This window comes from Erpetoichthys calabaricus, chromosome 8, assembly GCF_900747795.2.
Source record: "Erpetoichthys calabaricus chromosome 8, fErpCal1.3, whole genome shotgun sequence".
NCBI classification, from domain to species: Eukaryota; Metazoa; Chordata; class Cladistia; order Polypteriformes; family Polypteridae; genus Erpetoichthys; species Erpetoichthys calabaricus.
Window position 1 is genome coordinate 122,311,740 of NC_041401.2, and position 25,829 is coordinate 122,337,568.

The window sequence follows — 25,829 nt, forward strand, 5'->3', positions numbered from 1 at the left end:
CTCCAGGAGTAACATCAGTATAGTTGTCTCCGAACAAACATTTAGCCCCAACAGTAAAATTTTGGCAGTGGCACTGACAGGTCCGTGAAGAAGAATTAAACACACTTGAAAATCCATTACAATCGTTGTCTGTACATATTTCTGATGAATTGGAATGAGGTGAGGTTTTAGTTTCTGCTGTTGATAAATTACTCTCTGTAGTCCTGGTCAAAACATTTTCTGTGGAATGTGTCGTCCCCGTAGTTTCTGACATTTCCTTTGTAGTTTGTGCTGTTTTGAGCTTTGGGTTTGCAGTAGATCTTGAAATGAATGGTGACATGCTGCTGACTGTGTTGGAGGTAACCTCAGAAGTTTGTTCAGTGGAGACGGTAGATGATTCTGTTGTTGAAGGGCCTGATGTCTCATTCTTTGTAACAGTGTGAATTGATGACATTTGCGTGTTGAATGTAGAATATGTGTTTTCTAAAGTGGAAAGAGTTTCACGGGACAATTCAGTATTTGGTGAAGTTGATGGTTCATTCTTAGTAGAAGAAGGTTCCATTTCTGTTACTGCGTTTGTTGTTTGAGCATGAGATGTTGATGCATGTATTGGTTTTTCTGTCTTGTACGTTGTTATATCAGATATTGTGGAAGGCGATAGGCTAGGTAAATTGGAACTAGACAAAGTTTTAGTTTCTGCTGTTGATAAATTACTTTCTGTCGTCCCTGTGAAAACGTTTTCTGTGGAATGTGGCGTCTCCGTAGTTTCTGACATTTCCTTTGTAGTTTGTGCTGTTTTGTGCTTTGGGTTTGCAGTAGATCTTGAAATGAATGGTGACATGCTGCTGACTGTGTTGGAGGTAACCTCAGAAGTTTGTTCACTGGAGACGGTAGATGATTCTGTTGTTGAAGGGCCTGATGTCTCATGCTTTGTAACAGTGTGAATTGATGACATTTGCGTGTTGAATGTAGAATATGTGTTTTCTAAAGTGGAAAGAGTTTCACGGGACAATTCAGTATTTGGTGAAGTTGATGGTTCATTCTTAGTAGAAGAAGGTTCCATTTCTGTTACTGCGTTTGTTGTTTGAGTATGAGATGTTGATGCATGTATTGGTTTTTCTGTCTTATACGTTGTTATATCAGATATTGTGGAAGGAGATAGGCTAGGTAAATTGGAACTAGACAAAGTTTTAATTTCTGCTGTTGATAAATTACTTCCTGTAGTCCCTGTGAAAACATTTTCTGTGGAATGTGGCGTCTCCGTAGTTTGTGACGTTTCCTCTGTAGTTTGTGCTGTTTTGTGCTTTTGGTTTGCAGTAGATCTTGAAAGGGAAGGTGACATGCTGCTGACTGTGTTAAAGGTAGCCTCAGAAGTTTGTTCAGTGGAGACGGTAGATGATTCTGTTGTCGAAGGGCCTGATGTCTCATGCTTTGTAACAGTGTGAATTGATGACATTTGCGAGTTGAATGTAGAATATGTGTTTTCTATAGTGGAAATAGTTTCACTGGACAATTCAGTATTTGGTGAAGTTGATGGTTCATTCTTAGTAGATGAAGGTTCCATTTCTGTTACAGCGTTTGTTGTCTGAGCATGAGATGTTGATCCATATATTGGTATTTCTGTATTGTACGTTGTTATTTCAGATATTGTGGAAGGAGATAGGCTGGGTAAATTGGAACTATACAAAGTTTTAGTTCCTGCTGTTGATAAATTACTTTCTGTAGTCCCTGGGAAAACATTTTCTGTAGAATGTGGCGTCCCCGTAGTTTCTGACGTTTCCTCTGTAGTTTGTGCTGTTTTGTGCTTTGGGTTTACAGTAGATCTTGAAACGAATGGTGACATATTGCTGACTGTGTTGGAGGTAACCTCAGAAGTTTGTTCACTGGAGACGGTAGATGATTCTGTTGTTGAAGGGCCTGATGTCTCATGCTTTGTAACAGTGTGAATTGATGACATTTGCGTGTTGAATGTAGAATATGTGTTTTCTAAAGTGGAAAGAGTTTCACGGGACAATTCAGTATTTGGTGAAGTTGATGGTTCATTCTTAGTAGAAGAAGGTTCCATTTCTGTTACTGCGTTTGTTGTTTGAGCATGAGATGTTGATGCATGTATTGGTTTTTCTGTCTTGTACGTTGTTATATCAGATATTGTGGAAGGAGATAGGCTAGGTAAATTGGAACTAGACAAAGTTTTAGTTTCTGCTGTTGATAAATTACTTTCTGTCGTCCCTGTGAAAACATTTTCTGTGGAATGTGGCGTCTCCGTAGTTTCTGACATTTCCTTTGTAGTTTGTGCTGTTTTGTGCTTTGGGTTTGCAGTAGATCTTGAAATGAATGGTGACATGCTGCTGACTGTGTTGGAGGTAACCACAGAAGTTTGTTCACTGGAGACGGTAGATGATTCTGTTGTTGAAGGGCCTGATGTCTCATGCTTTGTAACAGTGTGAATTGATGACAATTGCGTGTTGAATGTAGAATATGTGTTTTCTAAAGTGGAAAGAGTTTCACGGGACAATTCAGTATTTGGTGAAGTTGATGGTTCATTCTTAGTAGAAGAAGGTTCCATTTCTGTTACTGCGTTTGTTGTTTGAGTATGAGATGTTGATGCATGTATTGGTTTTTCTGTCTTGTACGTGGTTATATCAGATATTGTGGAAGGAGATAGGCTAGGTAAATTGGAACTAGACAAAGTTTTAGTTTCTGCTGTTGATAAATTACTTCCTGTAGTCCCTGTGAAAACATTTTCTGTGGAATGTGGCATCTCCGTAGTTTCTGACGTTTCCTCTGTAGTTTGTGCTGTTTTGTGCTTTTGGTTTGCAGTAGATCTTGAAAGGGAAGGTGACAGGCTGCTGACTGTGTTGGAGGTAACCTCAGAAGTTTGTTCAGTGGAGACGGTAGATGATTCTGTTGTTGAAGGGCCTGATGTCTCATGCTTTATAACAGTGTGAATTGATGACATTTGCGTGTTGAATGTAGAATATGTGTTTTCTATAGTGGAAAGAGTTTCACGGGACGATTCAGTATTTGGTGAAGTTGATGGTTCATTCTTAGTAGAAGAAAGTTCCACATCTGTTACTGCGTTTGTTGTTTGAGCATGAGATGTTGATGCATGTATTGGTTTTTCTGTCTTGTACGTTGTTATATCAGATATTGTGGAAGGAGATAGGCTAGGTAAATTGGAACTAGACAAAGTTTTAGTTTCTGCTGTTGATAAATTACTTTCTGTCGTCCCTGTGAAAACATTTTCTGTGGAATGTGGCATCTCCGTAGTTTCTGACATTTCCTTTGTAGTTTGTGCTGTTTTGTGCTTTGGGTTTGCAGTAGATCTTGAAATGAATGGTGACATGCTGCTGACTGTGTTGGAGGTAGCCTCAGAAGTTTTTTCAGTGGAGACGGTAGATGATTCTGTTGTCGAAGGGCCTGATGTCTCATGCTTTGTAACAGTGTGAATTGATGACATTTGCGAGTTGAATGTAGAATATGTGTTTTCTATAGTGGAAATAGTTTCACTGGACAATTCAGTATTTGGTGAAGTTGATGGTTCATTCTTAGTAGATGAAGGTTCCATTTCTGTTACAGCGTTTGTTGTCTGAGCATGAGATGTTGATCCATATATTGGTATTTCTGTATTGTACGTTGTTATTTCAGATATTGTGGAAGGAGATAGGCTGGGTAAATTGGAACTATACAAAGTTTTAGTTCCTGCTATTGATAAATTACTTTCTGTAGTCCCTGGGAAAAGATTTTCTGTAGAATGTGGCGTCCCCGTAGTTTCTGACGTTTCCTCTGTAGTTTGTGCTGTTTTGTGCTTTGGGTTTACAGTAGATCTTGAAATGAATGGTGACATATTGCTCACTGTGTTTGAGGTAACCTCAGAAGTTTGTTCACTGGAGACGGTAGATGATTCTGTTGTTGAAGGGCCTGATGTCTCATGCTTTGTAACAGTGTGAATTGATGACATTTGCGTGTTGAATGTAGAATATGTGTTTTCTAAAGTGGAAAGAGTTTCACGGGACAATTCAGTATTTGGTGAAGTTGATGGTTCATTCTTAGTAGAAGAAGGTTCCATTTCTGTTACTGCGTTTGTTGTTTGAGCATGAGATGTTGATGCATGTATTGGTTTTTCTGTCTTGTACGTTGTTATATCAGATATTGTGGAAGGAGATAGGCTAGGTAAATTGGAACTAGACAAAGTTTTAGTTTCTACTGTTGATAAATTACTTTCTGTCGTCCCTGTGAAAACATTTTCTGTGGAATGTGGCGTCTCCGTAGTTTCTGACATTTCCTTTGTAGTTTGTGCTGTTTTGTGCTTTGGGTTTGCAGTAGATCTTGAAATGAATGGTGACATGCTGCTGACTGTGTGGGAGGTAACCTCAGAAGTTTGTTCACTGGAGACGGTAGATGATTCTGTTGTTGAAGGGCCTGATGTCTCATGCTTTGTAACAGTGTGAATTGATGACATTTGCGTGTTGAATGTAGAATATGTGTTTTCTAAAGTGGAAAGAGTTTCACGGGACAATTCAGTATTTGGTGAAGTTGATGGTTCATTCTTACTAGAAGAAGGTTCCATTTCTGTTACTGCGTTTGTTGTTTGAGTATGAGATGTTGATGCATGTATTGGTTTTTCTGTCTTGTACGTTGTTATATCAGATATTGTGGAAGGAGATAGGCTAGGTAAATTGGAACTAGACAAAGTTTTAGTTTCTGCTGTTGATAAATTACTTTCTGTCGTCCCTGTGAAAACATTTTCTGTGGAATGTGGCATCTCCGTAGTTTCTGACATTTCCTTTGTAGTTTGTGCTGTCTTGTGCTTTGGGTTTGCAGTAGATCTTGAAATGAATGGTGACATGCTGCTGACTGTGTTGGAGGTAACCTCAGAAGTTTGTTCACTGGAGACGGTAGATGATTCTGTTGTTGAAGGGCCTGATGTCTCATGCTTTGTAACAGTGTGAATTGATGACATTTGCGTGTTGAATGTAGAATATGTGTTTTCTAAAGTGGAAAGAATTTCACGGGACAATTCAGTATTTGGTGAAGTTGATGGTTCATTCTTAGTAGAAGAAGGTTCCATTTCTGTTACTGCGTTTGTTGTTTGAGTATGAGATGTTGATGCATGTATTGGTTTTTCTGTCTTATACGTTGTTATATCAGATATTGTGGAAGGAGATAGGCTAGGTAAATTGGAACTAGACAAAGTTTTAGTTTCTGCTGTTGATAAATTACTTCCTGTAGTCCCTGTGAAAACATTTTCTGTGGAATGTGGCGTCTCCGTAGTTTCTGACGTTTCCTCTGTAGTTTGTGCTGTTTTGTGCTTTTGGTTTGCAGTAGATCTTGAAAGGGAAGGTGACATACTGCTGACTGTGTTGGAGGTAGCCTCAGAAGTTTGTTCAGTGGAGACGGTAGATGATTCTGTTGTCGAAGGGCCTGATGTCTCATGCTTTGTAACAGTGTGAATTGATGACATTTGCGAGTTGAATGTAGAATATGTGTTTTCTATAGTGGAAATAGTTTCACTGGACAATTCAGTATTTGGTGAAGTTGATGGTTCATTCTTAGTAGATGAAGGTTCCATTTCTGTTACAGCGTTTGTTGTCTGAGAATGAGATGTTGATCCATATATTGGTATTTCTGTATTGTACGTTGTTATTTCAGATATTTTGGAAGGAGATAGGCTGGGTAAATTGGAACTATACAAAGTTTTAGTTCCTGCTGTTGATAAATTACTTTCTGTAGTCCCTGGGAAAAGATTTTCTGTAGAATGTGGCGTCCCCGTAGTTTCTGATGTTTCCTCTGTAGTTTGTGCTGTTTTGTGCTTTGGGTTTACAGTAGATCTTGAAACGAATGGTGACATATTGCTGACTGTGTTGGAGGTAACCTCAGAAGTTTGTTCACTGGAGACGGTAGATGATTCTGTTGTTGAAGGGCCTGATGTCTCATGCTTTGTAACAGTGTGAATTGATGACATTTGCGTGTTGAATGTAGAATATGTGTTTTCTAAAGTGGAAAGAGTTTCACGGGACAATTCAGTATTTGGTGAAGTTGATGGTTCATTCTTAGTAGAAGAAGGTTCCATTTCTGTTACTGCGTTTGTTGTTTGAGTATGAGATGTTGATGCATGTATTGGTTTTTCTGTCTTGTACGTGGTTATATCAGATATTGTGGAAGGAGATAGGCTAGGTAAATTGGAACTAGACAAAGTTTTAGTTTCTGCTGTTGATAAATTACTTTCTGTAGTCCCTGTGAAAACATTTTCTGTAGAATGTGGCATCTCCGTAGTTTCTGACGTTTCCTCTGTAGTTTGTGCTGTTTTGTGCTTTTGGTTTGCAGTAGATCTTGAAAGGGAAGGTGACAGGCTGCTGACTGTGTTGGAGGTAACCTCAGAAGTTTGTTCAGTGGAGACGGTAGATGATTCTGTTGTTGAAGGGCCTGATGTCTCATGCTTTATAACAGTGTGAATTGATGACATTTGCGTGTTGAATGTAGAATATGTGTTTTCTATAGTGGAAAGAGTTTCACGGGACGATTCAGTATTTGGTGAAGTTGATGGTTCATTCTTAGTAGAAGAAAGTTCCACATCTGTTACTGCGTTTGTTGTTTGAGCATGAGATGTTGATGCATGTATTGGTTTTTCTGTCTTGTACGTTGTTATATCAGATATTGTGGAAGGAGATAGGCTAGGTAAATTGGAACTAGACAAAGTTTTAGTTTCTGCTGTTGATAAATTACTTTCTGTCGTCCCTGTGAAAACATTTTCTGTGGAATGTGGTATCTCCGTAGTTTCTGACATTTCCTTTGTAGTTTGTGCTGTTTTGTGCTTTGGGTTTGCAGTAGATCTTGAAATGAATGGTGACATGCTGCTGACTGTGTTGGAGGTAACCTCAGAAGTTTGTTCACTGGAGACGGTAGATGATTCTGTTGTTGAAGGGCCTGATGTCTCATGCTTTGTAACAGTGTGAATTGATGACATTTGCGTGTTGAATGTAGAATATGTGTTTTCTAAAGTGGAAAGAGTTTCACGGGACAATTCAGTATTTGGTGAAGTTGATGGTTCATTCTTAGTAGAAGAAGGTTCCATTTCTGTTACTGCATTTGTTGTTTGAGTATGAGATGTTGATGCATGTATTGGTTTTTCTGTCTTATACGTTGTTATATCAGATATTGTGGAAGGAGATAGGCTAGGTAAAGTGGAACTAGACAAAGTTTTAGTTTCTGCTGTTGATAAATTACTTCCTGTAGTCCCTGTGAAAACATTTTCTGTGGAATGTGGCGTCTCCGTAGTTTCTGACGTTTCCTCTGTAGTTTGTGCTGTTTTGTGCTTTTGGTTTGCAGTAGATCTTGAAAGGGAAGGTGACATGCTGCTGACTGTGTTGGAGGTAGCCTCAGAAGTTTGTTCAGTGGAGACGGTAGATGATTCTGTTGTCGAAGGGCCTGATGTCTCATGCTTTGTAACAGTGTGAATTGATGACATTTGCGAGTTGAATGTAGAATATGTGTTTTCTATAGTGGAAATAGTTTCACTGGACAATTCAGTATTTGGTGAAGTTGATGGTTCATTCTTAGTAGATGAAGGTTCCATTTCTGTTACAGCGTTTGTTGTCTGAGCATGAGATGTTGATCCATATATTGGTATTTCTGTATTGTACGTTGTTATTTCAGATATTGTGGAAGGAGATAGGCTGGGTAAATTGGAACTAGACAAAGTTTTAGTTTCTGCTGTTGATAAATTACTTTCTGTCGTCCCTGTGAAAACATTTTCTGTGGAATGTGGCGTCTCCGTAGTTTCTGACATTTCCTTTGTAGTTTGTGCTGTTTTGTGCTTTGGGTTTGCAGTAGATCTTGAAATGAATGGTGACATGCTGCTGACTGTGTTGGAGGTAACCTCAGAAGTTTGTTCACTGGAGACGGTAGATGATTCTGTTGTTGAAGGGCCTGATGTCTCATGCTTTGTAACAGTGTGAATTGATGACATTTGCGTGTTGAATGTAGAATATGTGTTTTCTAAAGTGGAAAGAGTTTCACGGGACAATTCAGTATTTGGTGAAGTTGATGGTTCATTCTTACTAGAAGAAGGTTCCATTTCTGTTACTGCGTTTGTTGTTTGAGTATGAGATGTTGATGCATGTATTGGTTTTTCTGTCTTGTACGTTGTTATATCAGATATTGTGGAAGGAGATAGGCTAGGTAAATTGGAACTAGACAAAGTTTTAGTTTCTGCTGTTGATAAATTACTTTCTGTCGTCCCTGTGAAAACATTTTCTGTGGAATGTGGCATCTCCGTAGTTTCTGACATTTCCTTTGTAGTTTGTGCTGTCTTGTGCTTTGGGTTTGCAGTAGATCTTGAAATGAATGGTGACATGCTGCTGACTGTGTTGGAGGTAACCTCAGAAGTTTGTTCACTGGAGACGGTAGATGATTCTGTTGTTGAAGGGCCTGATGTCTCATGCTTTGTAACAGTGTGAATTGATGACATTTGCGTGTTGAATGTAGAATATGTGTTTTCTAAAGTGGAAAGAATTTCACGGGACAATTCAGTATTTGGTGAAGTTGATGGTTCATTCTTAGTAGATGAAGGTTCCATTTCTGTTACAGCGTTTGTTGTCTGAGCATGAGATGTTGATCCATATATTGGTATTTCTGTATTGTACGTTGTTATTTCAGATATTTTGGAAGGAGATAGGCTGGGTAAATTGGAACTATACAAAGTTTTAGTTCCTGCTGTTGATAAATTACTTTCTGTAGTCCCTGGGAAAAGATTTTCTGTAGAATGTGGCGTCCCCGTAGTTTCTGACGTTTCCTCTGTAGTTTGTGCTGTTTTGTGCTTTGGGTTTACAGTAGATCTTGAAACGAATGGTGACATATTGCTGACTGTGTTGGAGGTAACCTCAGAAGTTTGTTCACTGGAGACGGTAGATGATTCTGTTGTTGAAGGGCCTGATGTCTCATGCTTTGTAACAGTGTGAATTGATGACATTTGCGTGTTGAATGTAGAATATGTGTTTTCTAAAGTGGAAAGAGTTTCACGGGACAATTCAGTATTTGGTGAAGTTGATGGTTCATTCTTAGTAGAAGAAGGTTCCATTTCTGTTACTGCGTTTGTTGTTTGAGTATGAGATGTTGATGCATGTATTGGTTTTTCTGTCTTGTACGTTGTTATATCAGATATTGTGGAAGGAGATAGGCTAGGTAAATTGGAACTAGACAAAGTTTTAGTTTCTGCTGTTGATAAATTACTTTCTGTCGTCCCTGTGAAAACATTTTCTGTGGAATGTGGCATCTCCGTAGTTTCTGACATTTCCTTTGTAGTTTGTGCTGTTTTGTGCTTTGGGTTTGCAGTAGATCTTGAAATGAATGGTGACATGCTGCTGACTGTGTTGGAGGTAACCTCAGAAGTTTGTTCACTGGAGACGGTAGATGATTCTGTTGTTGAAGGGCCTGATGTCTCATGCTTTGTAACAGTGTGAATTGATGACATTTGCGTGTTGAATGTAGAATATGTGTTTTCTAAAGTGGAAAGAGTTTCACGGGACAATTCAGTATTTGGTGAAGTTGATGGTTCATTCTTAGTAGAAGAAGGTTCCATTTCTGTTACTGCATTTGTTGTTTGAGTATGAGATGTTGATGCATGTATTGGTTTTTCTGTCTTATACGTTGTTATATCAGATATTGTGGAAGGAGATAGGCTAGGTAAATTGGAACTAGACAAAGTTTTAGTTTCTGCTGTTGATAAATTACTTCCTGTAGTCCCTGTGAAAACATTTTCTGTGGAATGTGGCGTCTCCGTAGTTTCTGACGTTTCCTCTGTAGTTTGTGCTGTTTTGTGCTTTTGGTTTGCAGTAGATCTTGAAAGGGAAGGTGACATGCTGCTGACTGTGTTGGAGGTAGCCTCAGAAGTTTGTTCAGTGGAGACGGTAGATGATTCTGTTGTCGAAGGGCCTGATGTCTCATGCTTTGTAACAGTGTGAATTGATGACATTTGCGAGTTGAATGTAGAATATGTGTTTTCTATAGTGGAAATAGTTTCACTGGACAATTCAGTATTTGGTGAAGTTGATGGTTCATTCTTAGTAGATGAAGGTTCCATTTCTGTTACAGCGTTTGTTGTCTGAGCATGAGATGTTAATCCATATATTGGTATTTCTGTATTGTACGTTGTTATTTCAGATATTTTGGAAGGAGATAGGCTGGGTAAATTGGAACTATACAAAGTTTTAGTTCCTGCTGTTGATAAATTACTTTCTGTAGTCCCTGGGAAAAGATTTTCTGTAGAATGTGGCGTCCCCGTAGTTTCTGACGTTTCCTCTGTAGTTTGTGCTGTTTTGTGCTTTGGGTTTACAGTAGATCTTGAAACGAATGGTGACATATTGCTGACTGTGTTGGAGGTAACCTCAGAAGTTTGTTCACTGGAGACGGTAGATGATTCTGTTGTTGAAGGGCCTGATGTCTCATGCTTTGTAACAGTGTGAATTGATGACATTTGCGTGTTGAATGTAGAATATGTGTTTTCTAAAGTGGAAAGAGTTTCACGGGACAATTCAGTATTTGGTGAAGTTGATGGTTCATTCTTAGTAGAAGAAGGTTCCATTTCTGTTACTGCGTTTGTTGTTTGAGTATGAGATGTTGATGCATGTATTGGTTTTTCTGTCTTGTACGTGGTTATATCAGATATTGTGGAAGGAGATAGGCTAGGTAAATTGGAACTAGACAAAGTTTTAGTTTCTGCTGTTGATAAATTACTTCCTGTAGTCCCTGTGAAAACATTTTCTGTGGAATGTGGCATCTCCGTAGTTTCTGACGTTTCCTCTGTAGTTTGTGCTGTTTTGTGCTTTTGGTTTGCAGTAGATCTTGAAAGGGAAGGTGACAGGCTGCTGACTGTGTTGGAGGTAACCTCAGAAGTTTGTTCAGTGGAGACGGTAGATGATTCTGTTGTTGAAGGGCCTGATGTCTCATGCTTTATAACAGTGTGAATTGATGACATTTGCGTGTTGAATGTAGAATATGTGTTTTCTATAGTGGAAAGAGTTTCACGGGACGATTCAGTATTTGGTGAAGTTGATGGTTCATTCTTAGTAGAAGAAAGTTCCACATCTGTTACTGCGTTTGTTGTTTGAGCATGAGATGTTGATGCATGTATTGGTTTTTCTGTCTTGTACGTTGTTATATCAGATATTGTGGAAGGAGATAGGCTAGGTAAATTGGAACTAGACAAAGTTTTAGTTTCTGCTGTTGATAAATTACTTTCTGTCGTCCCTGTGAAAACATTTTCTGTGGAATGTGGCATCTCCGTAGTTTCTGACATTTCCTTTGTAGTTTGTGCTGTTTTGTGCTTTGGGTTTGCAGTAGATCTTGAAATGAATGGTGACATGCTGCTGACTGTGTTGGAGGTAACCTCAGAAGTTTGTTCACTGGATACGGTAGATGATTCTGTTGTTGAAGGGCCTGATGTCTCATGCTTTGTAACAGTGTGAATTGATGACATTTGCGTGTTGAATGTAGAATATGTGTTTTCTAAAGTGGAAAGAGTTTCACGGGACAATTCAGTATTTGGTGAAGTTGATGGTTCATTCTTAGTAGAAGAAGGTTCCATTTCTGTTACTGCATTTGTTGTTTGAGTATGAGATGTTGATGCATGTATTGGTTTTTCTGTCTTATACGTTGTTATATCAGATATTGTGGAAGGAGATAGGCTAGGTAAATTGGAACTAGACAAAGTTTTAGTTTCTGCTGTTGATAAATTACTTCCTGTAGTCCCTGTGAAAACATTTTCTGTGGAATGTGGCGTCTCCGTAGTTTCTGACGTTTCCTCTGTAGTTTGTGCTGTTTTGTGCTTTTGGTTTGCAGTAGATCTTGAAAGGGAAGGTGACATGCTGCTGACTGTGTTGGAGGTAGCCTCAGAAGTTTGTTCAGTGGAGACGGTAGATGATTCTGTTGTCGAAGGACCTGATGTCTCATGCTTTGTAACAGTGTGAATTGATGACATTTGCGAGTTGAATGTAGAATATGTGTTTTCTATAGTGGAAATAGTTTCACTGGACAATTCAGTATTTGGTGAAGTTGATGGTTCATTCTTAGTAGATGAAGGTTCCATTTCTGTTACAGCGTTTGTTGTCTGAGCATGAGATGTTGATCCATATATTGGTATTTCTGTATTGTACGTTGTTATTTCAGATATTGTGGAAGGAGATAGGCTGGGTAAATTGGAACTATACAAAGTTTTAGTTCCTGCTGTTGATAAATTACTTTCTGTAGTCCCTGGGAAAAGATTTTGTGTAGAATGTGGCGTCCCCGTAGTTTGTGACGTTTCCTCTGTAGTTTGTGCTGTTTTGTGCTTTGGGTTTACAGTAGATCTTGAAATGAATGGTGACATATTGCTCACTGTGTTGGAGGTAACCTCAGAAGTTTGTTCACTGGAGACGGTAGATGATTCTGTTGTTGAAGGGCCTGATGTCTCATGCTTTGTAACAGTGTGAATTGATGACATTTGCATGTTGAATGTAGAATATGTGTTTTCTAAAGTGGAAAGAGTTTCACGGGACAATTCAGTATTTGGTGAAGTTGATGGTTCATTCTTAGTAGAAGAAGGTTCCATTTCTGTTACTGCGTTTGTTGTTTGAGCATGAGATGTTGATGCATGTATTGGTTTTTCTGTCTTGTACGTTGTTATATCAGATATTGTGGAAGGAGATAGGCTAGGTAAATTGGAACTAGACAAAGTTTTAGTTTCTGCTGTTGATAAATTACTTGCTGTCGTCCCTGTGAAAACATTTTCTGTGGAATGTGGCGTCTCCGTAGTTTCTGACATTTCCTTTGTAGTTTGTGCTGTTTTGTGCTTTGGGTTTGCAGTAGATCTTGAAATGAATGGTGACATGCTGCTGACTGTGTTGGAGGTAACCTCAGAAGTTTGTTCACTGGAGACGGTAGATGATTCTGTTGTTGAAGGGCCTGATGTCTCATGCTTTGTAACAGTGTGAATTGATGACATTTGCGTGTTGAATGTAGAATATGTGTTTTCTAAAGTGGAAAGAGTTTCACGGGACAATTCAGTATTTGGTGAAGTTGATAGTTCATTCTTACTAGAAGAAGGTTCCATTTCTGTTACTGCGTTTGTTGTTTGAGCATGAGATGTTGATGCATGTATTGGTTTTTCTGTCTTGTACGTTGTTATATCAGATATTGTGGAAGGAGATAGGCTAGGTAAATTGGAACTAGACAAAGTTTTAGTTTCTGCTGTTGATAAATTACTTGCTGTCGTCCCTGTGAAAACATTTTCTGTGGAATGTGGCGTCTCCGTAGTTTCTGACATTTCCTTTGTAGTTTGTGCTGTTTTGTGCTTTGGGTTTGCAGTAGATCTTGAAATGAATGGTGACATGCTGCTGACTGTGTTGGAGGTAACCTCAGAAGTTTGTTCACTGGAGACGGTAGATGATTCTGTTGTTGAAGGGCCTGATGTCTCATGCTTTGTAACAGTGTGAATTGATGACATTTGCGAGTTGAATGTGGAATATGTGTTTTCTATAGTGGAAAGAGTTTCACGGGACAATTTAGTATTTGGTGAAGTTGATGGTTCATTCTTAGTAGAAGAAGGTTCCATTTCTGTTACTGCGTTTGTTGTCTGAGCATGAGATGTTGATGCATATATTGGTTTTTCTGTATTGTACGTTGTTATTTCAGATATTGTGGAAGGAGATAGGCTAGGTAAATTGGAACTAGACAAAGTTTTAGTTTCTGCTGTGGATAAATTACTCTCTGTAGTCCCTGTGAAAACATTTTCTGTGGAATGTGGCGTCCCCGTAGTTTCTGACGTTTCCTCTGTAGTTTGTGCTGTTTTGTGCTTTGGGTTTGCAGTAGATCTTGAAATGAATGGTGACATGCTGCTGACTGTGTTGGAGGTAACCTGAGAAGTTTGTCCAGTGGAGATGGTAGATGATTCTGTTGTAGAAGGGCCTGATGTCTCATGCTTTGTAACAGTGTGAATTGATGACATTTGCGTGTTGAATGTAGAATATGTGTTTTCTATAGTGGAAAGAGTTTCACTGGACAATTCAGTATTTGGTGAAGTTGATGGTTCATTCTTAGTAGAAGAAGGTTCCATTTCTGTTACTGCGTTTGTTGTCTGAGCGTGAGATGTTGATGCATGTATTGGTTTTTCTGTATTGTACGTTGTTATTTCAGATATTGTGGAAGGAGATAGGTTAGGTAAATTGGAACTAGACAAAGTTTTAGTTTCTGCTGTTGATAAATTACTTTCTGTAGTCCCTGTGAAAACATTTTCTGTGGAATGTGGCGTCTCCGTAGTTTCTGACGTTTCCTCTGTAGTTTGTGCTGTTTTGTGCTTTGGGTTTGCAGTAGATCTTGAAATGAATGGTGACATGCTGCTGACTGTGTTGGAGGTAACCTCAGAAGTTTGTTCAGTGGAGACGGTAGATGATTCTGTTGTTGAAGGGCCTGATGTCTCATGCTTTGTAACAGTGTGAGTTGATGACATTTGCGTGTTGAATGTAGAATATGTGTTTTCTACAGTGGAAAGAGTTTCACGGGACAATTCAGTATTTGGTGAAGTTGATGGTTCATTCTTAGTAGAAGAAGGTTCCATTTCTGTTACTGCGTTTGTTGTATGAGCATGAGATGTTGATGCATATATTGGTTTTTCTGTATTGTATGTTGTTATTTCAGATATTGTGGAAGGAGATAGGCTAGGTAAATTGGAACTAGACAAAGTTTTAGTTTCTGCTGTTGATAAATTACTTTCTGTAGTCCCTGTGAAAACATTTTCTGTGGAATGTGGTGTCTCCGTAGTTTCTGATGTTTCCTCTGTAGTTTGTGCTGTTTTGTGCTTTGGGTTTGCAGTAGATCTTGAAATGAATGGTGACATATTGCTGACTGTGTTGGAGGTAACTTCAGAAGTTTGTTCAGTGGAGACGGTAGATGATTCTGTTGTTGAAGGGCCTGATGTCTCATGCTTTGTAACAGTGTGAATTGATGACATTTGCGTGTTGAATGTAGAATATGTGTTTTCTATAGTGGACAGAGTTTCACGGGACAATTCAGTATTTGGTGAAGTTGATGGTTCATTCTTAGTAGAAGAAGGTTCCATTTCTGTTACTGCGTTTGTTGTCTGAGCATGAGATGTTGATGCATATATTGGTTTTTCTGTATTGTACGTTGTTATTTCAGATATTGTGGAAGGAGATAGGCTAGGTAAATTGGAACTAGAAAAAGTTTTAGTTTCTGCTGTTGATAATTTACTTTGTGTAGTCCCTGTGAAAACATTTTCTGTGGAATGTGGCGTCTCCGGAGTTTCTGACGTTTCCTCTGTAGTTTGTGCTGTTTTGTGCTTTGGGTTTGCAGTAGATCTTGAAAGGGCAGGTGACATGCTGCTGACTGTGTTGGAGGTAACCTCAGAAGTTTGTTCAGTGGAGACTGTAGATGATTCTGTTGTTGAAGGGCCTGATGTCTCATGCTTTGTAACAGTGTGAATTGATGACATTTGCGAGTTGAATGTGGAATATGTGTTTTCTATAGTGGAAAGAGTTTCACGGGACAATTCAGTATTTGGTGAAGTTGATGGCTCATTCTTAGTAGAAGAAGGTTCCATTTCTGTTACTGCGTTTGTTGTCTGAGCATGAGATGTTGATGCATATATTGGTTTTTCTGTATTGTACGTTGTTATTTTAGATATTCTGGAAGGAGATAGGCTAGGTAAATTGGAAGTAGACAAAGTTTTACTTTCTGCTGTTGATAAATTACTTTCTGTAGTCCCTGTGAAAACATTTTCTGTGGAATGTGGTGTCTTCGTAGTTTCTGATGTTTCCTCTGTAGTTTGTGCTGTTTTGTGCTTTGGGTTTGCAGTAGATCTTGAAATGATTGGTGACATATTGCTGACTGTGTTGGAGGTAACTTCAGAAGTTTGTTCAGTGGAGACGGTAGATGATTCTGTTGTTGAAAGGCCTGATGTCTCATGCTTTGTAACAGTGTGAGTTGATGACATTTGCGTGTTGAATGTAGAATATGTGTTTTCTACAGTGGAAAGAGTTTCACGGGACAATTCAGTATTTGGTGAAGTTGATGGTTCATTCTTAGTAGAAGAAGGTTCCATTTCTGTTACTGCGTTTGTTGTCTGAGCATGAGATGTTGATGCATATATTGGTTTTTCTGTATTGTACGTTGTTATTTTAGATATTGTGGAAGGAGATAGGCTAGGTAAATTGGAAGTAGACAAAGTTTTACTTTCTGCTGTTGATAAATTACTTTCTGTAGTCCCTGTGAAAACATTTTCTGTGGAATGTGGTGTCTTCGTAGTTTCTGATGTTTCCTCTGTAGTTTGTGCTGTTTTGTGCTTTGGGTTTGCAGTAGATCTTGAAATGATTGGTGACATATTGCTGACTGTGTTGGAGGTAACTTCAGAAGTTTGTTCAGTGGAGACTGTAGATGATTCTGTTGTTGAAGGGCCTGATGTCTCATGCTTTGTAACAGTGTGAATTGATGACATTTGCGAGTTGAATGTGGAATATGTGTTTTCTATAGTGGAAAGAGTTTCACGGGACAATTTAGTATTTGGTGAAGTTGATGGTTCATTCTTAGTAGAAGAAGGTTCCATTTCTGTTACTGCGTTTGTTGTCTGAGCATGAGATGTTGACGCATATATTGGTTTTTCTGTATTGTACGTTGTTATTTCAGATATTGTGGAAGGAGATAGGCTAGGTAAATTGGAACTAGACAAAGTTTTAGTTTCTGCTGTGGATAAATTACTCTCTGTAGTCCCTGTGAAAACATTTTCTGTGGAATGTGGCGTCCCCGTAGTTTCTGACATTTCCTCTGTAGTTTGTGCTGTTTTGTGCTTTGGGTTTGCAGTAGATCTTGAAATGAATGGTGACATGCTGCTGACTGTGTTGGAGGTAACCTGAGAAGTTTGTCCAGTGGAGATGGTAGATGATTCTGTTGTAGAAGGGCCTGATGTCTCATGCTTTGTAACAGTGTGAATTGATGACATTTGCGTGTTGAATGTAGAATATGTGTTTTCTATAGTGGAAAGAGTTTCACTGGACAATTCAGTATTTGGTGAAGTTGACGGTTCATTCTTAGTAGAAGAAGGTTCCATTTCTGTTACTGCGTTTGTTGTCTGAGCATGAGATGTTGATGCATGTATTGGTTTTTCTGTATTGTACGTTGTTATTTCAGATATTGTGGAAGGAGATAGGTTAGGTAAATTGGAACTAGACAAAGTTTTAGTTTCTGCTGTTGATAAATTACTTTCTGTAGTCCCTGTGAAAACATTTTCTGTGGAATGTGGCGTCTCCGTAGTTTCTGACGTTTCCTCTGTAGTTTGTGCTGTTTTGTGCTTTGGGTTTGCAGTAGATCTTGAAATGAATGGTGACATGCTGCTGACTGTGTTGGAGGTAACCTCAGAAGTTTGTTCAGTGGAGACGGTAGATGATTCTGTTGTTGAAGGGCCTGATGTCTCATGCTTTGTAACAGTGTGAATTGATGACATTTGCGTGTTGAATGTAGAATATGTGTTTTCTATAGTGGACAGAGTTTCACGGGACAATTCAGTATTTGGTGAAGTTGATGGTTCATTCTTAGTAGAAGAAGGTTCCATTTCTGTTACTGCGTTTGTTGTCTGAGCATGAGATGTTGATGCATATATTGGTTTTTCTGTATTGTACGTTGTTATTTCAGATATTGTGGAAGGAGATAGGCTAGGTAAATTGGAACTAGAAAAAGTTTTAGTTTCTGCTGTTGATAATTTACTTTGTGTAGTCCCTGTGAAAACATTTTCTGTGGAATGTGGCGTCTCCGGAGTTTCTGACGTTTCCTCTGTAGTTTGTGCTGTTTTGTGCTTTGGGTTTGCAGTAGATCTTGAAAGGGCAGGTGACATGCTGCTGACTGTGTTGGAGGTAACCTCAGAAGTTTGTTCAGTGGAGACTGTAGATGATTCTGTTGTTGAAGGGCCTGATGTCTCATGCTTTGTAACAGTGTGAATTGATGACATTTGCGAGTTGAATGTGGAATATGTGTTTTCTATAGTGGAAAGAGTTTCACTGGACAATTCAGTATTTGGTGAAGTTGATGGTTCATTCTTAGTAGAAGAAGGTTCCATTTCTGTTACTGCGTTTGTTGTCTGAGCGTGAGATGTTGATGCATGTATTGGTTTTTCTGTATTGTACGTTGTTATTTCAGATATTGTGGAAGGAGATAGGTTAGGTAAATTGGAACTAGACAAAGTTTTAGTTTCTGCTGTTGATAAATTACTTTCTGTAGTCCCTGTGAAAACATTTTCTGTGGAATGTGGCGTCCCCGTAGTTTCTGACGTTTCCTCTGTAGTTTGTGCTGTTTTGTGCTTTGGGTTTGCAGTAGATCTTGAAATGAATGGTGACATGCTGCTGACTGTGTTGGAGGTAACCTGAGAAGTTTGTCCAGTGGAGATGGTAGGTGATTCTGTTGTAGAAGGGCCTGATGTCTCATGCTTTGTAACAGTGTGAATTGATGACATTTGCGTGTTGAATGTAGAATATGTGTTTTCTATAGTGGAAAGAGTTTCACTGGACAATTCAGTATTTGGTGAAGTTGATGGTTCATTCTTAGTAGAAGAAGGTTCCATTTCTGTTACTGCGTTTGTTGTCTGAGCGTGAGATGTTGATGCATGTATTGGTTTTTCTGTATTGTACGTTGTTATTTCAGATATTGTGGAAGGAGATAGGTTAGGTAAATTGGAACTAGACAAAGTTTTAGTTTCTGCTGTTGATAAATTACTTTCTGTAGTCCCTGTGAAAACATTTTCTGTGGAATGTGGCGTCTCCGTAGTTTCTGACGTTTCCTCTGTAGTTTGTGCTGTTTTGTGCTTTGGGTTTGCAGTAGATCTTGAAATGAATGGTGACATGCTGCTGACTGTGTTGGAGGTAACCTCAGAAGTTTGTTCAGTGGAGACGGTAGATGATTCTGTTGTTGAAGGGCCTGATGTCTCATGCTTTGTAACAGTGTGAGTTGATGACATTTGCGTGTTGAATGTAGAATATGTGTTTTCTACAGTGGAAAGAGTTTCACGGGACAATTCAGTATTTGGTGAAGTTGATGGTTCATTCTTAGTAGAAGAAGGTTCCATTTCTGTTACTGCGTTTGTTGTCTGAGCATGAGATGTTGATGCATATATTGGTTTTTCTGTATTGTATGTTGTTATTTCAGATATTGTGGAAGGAGATAGGCTAGGTAAATTGGAACTAGACAAAGTTTTAGTTTCTGCTGTTGATAAATTACTTTCTGTAGTCCCTGTGAAAACATTTTCTGTGGAATGTGGTGTCTCCGTAGTTTCTGATGTTTCCTCTGTAGTTTGTGCTGTTTTGTGCTTTGGGTTTGCAGTAGATCTTGAAATGAATGGTGACATATTGCTGACTGTGTTGGAGGTAACTTCAGAAGTTTGTTCAGTGGAGACGGTAGATGATTCTGTTGTTGAAGGGCCTGATGTCTCATGCTTTGTAACAGTGTGAATTGATGACATTTGCGTGTTGAATGTAGAATATGTGTTTTCTATAGTGGAAAGAGTTTCACGGGACAATTCAGTATTTGGTGAAGTTGATGGTTCATTCTTAGTAGAAGAAGGTTCCATTTCTGTTACTGCGTTTGTTGTCTGAGCATGAGATGTTGATGCATATATTGGTTTTTCTGTATTGTACGTTGTTATTTCAGATATTGTGGAAGGAGATAGGCTAGGTAAATTGGAACTAGAAAAAGTTTTAGTTTCTGCTGTTGATAATTTACTTTGTGTAGTCCCTGTGAAAACATTTTCTGTGGAATGTGGCGTCTCCGGAGTTTCTGACGTTTCCTCTGTAGTTTGTGCTGTTTTGTGCTTTGGGTTTGCAGTAGATCTTGAAAGGGCAGGTGACATGCTGCTGACTGTGTTGGAGGTAACCTCAGAAGTTTGTTCAGTGGAGACTGTAGATGATTCTGTTGTTGAAGGGCCTGATGTCTCATGCTTTGTAACAGTGTGAATTGATGACATTTGCGAGTTGAATGTGGAATATGTGTTTTCTATAGTGGAAAGAGTTTCACGGGACAATTCAGTATTTGGTGAAGTTGATGGCTCATTCTTAGTAGAAGAAGGTTCCATTTCTGTTACTGCGTTTGTTGTCTGAGCATGAGATGTTGATGCATATATTGGTTTTTCTGTATTGTACGTTGTTATTTTAGATATTGTGGAAGGAGATAGGCTAGGTAAATTGGAAGTAGACAAAGTTTTACTTTCTGCTGTTGATAAATTACTTTCTGTAGTCCCTGTGAAAACATTTTCTGTGGAATGTGGTGTCTTCGTAGTTTCTGATGTTTCCTCTGTAGTTTGTGCTGTTTTGTGCTTTGGGTTTGCAGTAGATCTTGAAATGATTGGTGACATATTGCTGACTGTGTTGGAGGAAACTTCAGAAGTTTGTTCAGTGGAGACGGTAGATGATTCTGTTGTTGAAAGGCCTGATGTCTCATGCTTTGTAACAGTGTGAGTTGATGACATTTGCGTGTTGAATGTAGAATATGTGTTTTCTATAGTGGAAAGAGTTTCACTGGACAATTCAGTATTTGGTGAAGTTGATGGTTCATTCTTAGTAGAAGAAGGTTCCATTTCTGTTACTGCGTTTGTTGTCTGAGCGTGAGATGTTGATGCATGTATCGGTTTTTCTGTATTGTACGTTGTTATTTCAGATATTGTGGAAGGAGATAGGTTAGGTAAATTGGAACTAGACAAAGTTTTAGTTTCTGCTGTTGATAAATTACTTTCTGTAGTCCCTGTGAAAACATTTTCTGTGGAATGTGGCGTCTCCGTAGTTTCTGACGTTTCCTCTGTAGTTTGTGCTGTTTTGTGCTTTGGGTTTGCAGTAGATCTTGAAATGAATGGTGACATGCTGCTGACTGTGTTGGAGGTAACCTCAGAAGTTTGTTCAGTGGAGACGGTAGATGATTCTGTTGTTGAAGGGCCTGATGTCTCATGCTTTGTAACAGTGTGAGTTGATGACATTTGCGTGTTGAATGTAGAATATGTGTTTTCTACAGTGGAAAGAGTTTCACGGGACAATTCAGTATTTGGTGAAGTTGATGGTTTATTCTTAGTAGAAGAAGGTTCCATTTCTGTTACTGCGTTTGTTGTCTGAGCATGAGATGTTGATGCATATATTGGTTTTTCTGTATTGTATGTTGTTATTTCAGATATTGTGGAAGGAGATAGGCTAGGTAAATTGGAACTAGACAAAGTTTTAGTTTCTGCTGTTGATAAATTACTCTCTGTAGTCCCTGTGAAAACATTTTCTGTGGAATGTGGTGTCTCCGTAGTTTCTGATGTTTCCTCTGTAGTTTGTGCTGTTTTGTGCTTTGGGTTTGCAGTAGATCTTGAAATGAATGGTGACATATTGCTGACTGTGTTGGAGGTAACTTCAGAAGTTTGTTCAGTGGAGACGGTAGATGATTCTGTTGTTGAAGGGCCTGATGTCTCATGCTTTGTAACAGTGTGAATTGATGACATTTGCGTGTTGAATGTAGAATATGTGTTTTCTATAGTGGACAGAGTTTCACGGGACAATTCAGTATTTGGTGAAGTTGATGGTTCATTCTTAGTAGAAGAAGGTTCCATTTCTGTTACTGCGTTTGTTGTCTGAGCATGAGATGTTGATGCATATATTGGTTTTTCTGTATTGTACGTTGTTATTTCAGATATTGTGGAAGGAGATAGGCTAGGTAAATTGGAACTAGAAAAAGTTTTAGTTTCTGCTGTTGATAATTTACTTTGTGTAGTCCCTGTGAAAACATTTTCTGTGGAATGTGGCGTCTCCGGAGTTTCTGACGTTTCCTCTGTAGTTTGTGCTGTTTTGTGCTTTGGGTTTGCAGTAGATCTTGAAAGGGCAGGTGACATGCTGTTGACTGTGTTGGAGGTAACCTCAGAAGTTTGTTCAGTGGAGACTGTAGATGATTCTGTTGTTGAAGGGCCTGATGTCTCATGCTTTGTAACAATGTGAATTGATGACATTTGCGAGTTGAATGTGGAATATGTGTTTTCTATAGTGGAAAGAGTTTCACGGGACAATTCAGTATTTGGTGAAGTTGATGGCTCATTCTTAGTAGAAGAAGGTTCCATTTCTGTTACTGCGTTTGTTGTCTGAGCATGAGATGTTGATGCATATATTGGTTTTTCTGTATTGTACGTTGTTATTTTAGATATTGTGGAAGGAGATAGGCTAGGTAAATTGGAAGTAGACAAAGTTTTACTTTCTGCTGTTGATAAATTACTTTCTGTAGTCCCTGTGAAAACATTTTCTGTGGAATGTGGTGTCTTCGTAGTTTCTGATGTTTCCTCTGTAGTTTGTGCTGTTTTGTTCTTTGGGTTTGCAGTAGATCTTGAAATGATTGGTGACATATTGCTGACTGTGTTGGAGGTAACTTCAGAAGTTTGTTCAGTGGAGACGGTAGATGATTCTGTTGTTGAAGGGCCTGATGTCTCATGCTTTGTAACAGTGTGAATTGATGACATTTGCGAGTTGAATGTGGAATATGTGTTTTCTATAGTGGAAAGAGTTTCACGGGACAATTTAGTATTTGGTGAAGTTGATGGTTCATTCTTAGTAGAAGGAGGTTCCATTTCTGTTACTGCGTTTGTTGTCTGAGCATGAGATGTTGACGCATATATTGGTTTTTCTGTATTGTACGTTGTTATTTCAGATATTGTGGAAAGAGATAGGCTAGGTAAATTGGAACTAGACAAAGTTTTAGTTTCTGCTGTGGATAAATTACTCTCTGTAGTCCTTGTGAAAACATTTTCTGTGGAATGTGGCGTCTCCGTAGTTTCTGACGTTTCCTCTGTAGTTTGTGCTGTTTTGTGCTTTGGGTTTGCAGTAGATCTTGAAATGAATGGTGACATGCTGCTGACTGTGTTGGAGGTAACCTCAGAAGTTTGTTCAGTGGAGACGGTAGATGATTCTGTTGTTGAAGGGCCTGATGTCTCATGCTTTGTAACAGTGTGAGTTGATGACATTTGCGTGTTGAATGTAGAATATGTGTTTTCTACAGTGGGAAGAGTTTCACGGGACAATTCAGTATTTGGTGAAGTTGATGGTTCATTCTTAGTAGAAGAAGGTTCCATTTCTGTTACTGCGTTTGTTGTCTGAGCATGAGATGTTGATGCATATATTGGTTTTTCTGTATTGTACGTTGTTATTTCAGATATTGTGGAAGGAGATAGGCTAGGTAAATTGGAACTAGACAAAGTTTTAGTTTCTGCTGTTGATAAATTACTTTCTGTCGTCCCTGTGAAAACATTTTCTGTGGAATGTGGCGTCTCCGGAGTTTCTGACGTTTCCTCTGTAGTTTGTGCTGTTTTGTGCTTTGGGTTTGCAGTAGATCTTGAAATGAATGGTGACATGCTGCTGACTGTGTTGGAGGTAACCTCAGAAGTTTGTTCAGTGGAGACGGTAGATGATTCTGTTGTCGAAGGGCCTGATGTCTCATGCTTTGTAACAGTGTGAATTGATGACATTTGCGAGTTGAATGTGGAATATGTGTTTTCTATAGTGGAAAGAGTTTCACGGGACAATTCAGTATTTGGTGAAGTTGATGGTTCATTCTTAGTAGAAGAAGGTTCCATTTCTGTTACTGCGTTTGTTGTCTGAGCGTGAGATGATGATGCATGTATTGGTTTTTCTGTATTGTACGTTGTTATTTCAGATATTGTGGAAGGAGATAGGTTAGGTAAATTGGAACTAGACAAAGTTTTAGTTTCTGCTGTTGATAAATTACTTTCTGTAGTCCCTGTGAAAACATTTTCTGTGGAATGTGGTGTCTCCGTAGTTTCTGACGTTTCCTCTGTAGGTTGTGCTGTTTTGTGCTTTGGGTTTGCAGTAGAACTTGAAATGAATGGTGACATGCTGCTGACTGTGTTGGAGGTAACCTCAGAAGTTTGTTCAGTGGAGACGGTAGATGATTCTGTTGTTGAACGGCCTGATGTCTCATGCTTTGTAACAGTGTGAGTTGATGACATTTGCGTGTTGAATGTAGAATATGTGTTTTCTATAGTGGAAAGAGTTTCACGGGACAATTCAGTATTTGGTGAAGTTGATGGTTCATTCTTAGTAGAAGAAGGTTCCATTTCTGTTACTGCGTTTGTTGTTTGAGCATGAGATGTTGATGCATATATTGGTTTTTCTGTATTGTACGTTGTTATTTCAGATATTGTGGAAGGAGATAGGCTAGGTAAATTGGAACTAGACAAAGTTTTAGTTTCTGCTGTGTATAAATTACTCTCTGTATTCCCTGTGAAAATATTTTCTGTGGAATGTGGTGTCCTCGTAGTTTCTGACGTTTCCTCTGTAGTTTGTGCTGTTTTGTGCTTTGGGTTTGCAGTAGATCTTGAAAGGGCAGGCGACATGCTGCTGACTGTGTTGGAGGTAACTTCAGAAGTTTGTTCAGTGGAGACGGTAGATGATTCTGTTGTTGAAGGGCCTGATGTCTCATGCTTTGTAACAGTGTGAATTGATGACATTTGCGTGTTGAATGTAGAATATGTGTTTTCTATAGTGGAAAGAGTTTCACTGGACAATTCAGTATTTGGTGAAGTTGATGGTTCATTCTTAGTAGAAGAAGGTTCCATTTCTGTTACTGCGTTTGTTGTCTGAGCGTGAGATGTTGATGCATGTATTGGGTTTTCTGTATTGTACGTTGTTATTTCAGATATTGTGGAAGGAGAAAGGTTAGGTAAATTGGAGCTAGACAAAGTTTTAGTTTCTGCTGTTGATAAATTACTTTCTGTAGTCCCTGTGAAAACATTTTCTGTGGAATGTGGCGTCTCCGTAGTTTCTGACGTTTCCTCTGTAGTTTGTGCTGTTTTGTTCTTTGGGTTTGCAGTAGATCTTGAAATGAATGGTGACATGCTGCTGACTGTGTTGGAGGTAGCCTCAGAAGTTTGTTCAGTGGAGACGGTAGATGATTCTGTTGTCGAAGGGCCTGATGTCTCATGCTTTGTAACAGTGTGAATTGATGACATTTCCGTGTTGAATGTAGAATATGTGTTTTCTATAGTGGAAAGAGTTTCACGGGACAATTCAGTATTTGGTGAAGTTGATGGTTCATTCTTAGTAGAAGAAGTTTCCATTTCTGTTACTGCGTTTGTTGTCTGAGCATGAGATGTTGATGCATATATTGGTTTTTCTGTATTGTACGTTGTTATTTCAGATATTGTGGAAGGAGATAGGCTAGGTAAATTGGTACTAGACAAAGTTTTAGTTTTTGCTGTTGATAAATTACTTTCTGTAGTCCCTGTGAAAACATTTTCTGTGGAATGTGGCATCTCTGTAGTTTCTGACGTTTCCTCTGTAGTTTGTGCTGTTTTGTTCTTTGGGTTTGCAGTAGATCTTGAAAGGGAAGGTGACATGCTGCTGACTGTGTTGGAGGTAGCCTCAGAAGTTTGTTCAGTGGAGACGGTAGATGATTCTGTTGTTGAAGGGCCTGATGTCTCTTGCTTTGTAACAGTGTTAATTGATGACATTCGTGTGTTGAATGTAGAATATGTGTTTTCTATAGTGGAAAGAGATTCACGGGTGGATTCAGTATTCGGTGAAGTTGATGGTTTATTCTTGGTAGATGAAGGTTCCATTTTTGTTACCGTGTTTGTTGTCTTAGCTTGAGATGTTGATGAATGTATTGGTTCTTCTGTATTGTACATTGTTATTTCAGTTATTGTGGAAGAAGATTGGCTTGGTAAATTGTAAGTAGACAAAGATTTAGTTTCTTTTGTTGATATATTACTTTCTGTTGTCCCTGTGAAATGTTTGTGTGTGGATTGTACTGTTCCCATGGTTTGTGAAGTTTTCTCTATAGTTTGTGTGGTTTTG

At 38.8% G+C, this 25,829-nt stretch overlaps 1 protein-coding gene and 1 long non-coding RNA gene across 17 annotated transcripts in view; one reads left to right on the plus strand and one right to left on the minus strand.

The window, feature by feature from the left end:
• The window catches only part of LOC114656732 (mucin-3B), a 30,463-nt gene extending 30,144 nt beyond the window's left edge, over nt 1-319 (minus strand). For both annotated transcript variants that reach the window (XM_051931434.1, XM_051931435.1), the window contains exon 1: nt 1-319. In XM_051931434.1, the coding sequence (XP_051787394.1) occupies nt 1-319 (319 nt within the window).
• On the plus strand, nt 235-25,829 carry LOC127529058 (uncharacterized). 15 transcript variants are annotated; one of them, XR_007935727.1, is made up of 9 exons: nt 235-338; nt 1,341-1,647; nt 3,151-3,318; nt 7,327-7,659; nt 9,163-9,330; nt 9,832-10,053; nt 13,561-13,671; nt 23,692-23,811; nt 25,816-25,829. It is a non-coding gene; the product is annotated as an uncharacterized LOC127529058 (long non-coding RNA). The 15 variants fall into 15 exon arrangements; XR_007935716.1 differs by lacking the exons at nt 23,692-23,811; nt 25,816-25,829 and adding exons at nt 14,173-14,340; nt 25,363-25,453; XR_007935715.1 differs by lacking the exons at nt 23,692-23,811; nt 25,816-25,829 and adding exons at nt 17,179-17,346; nt 25,363-25,453.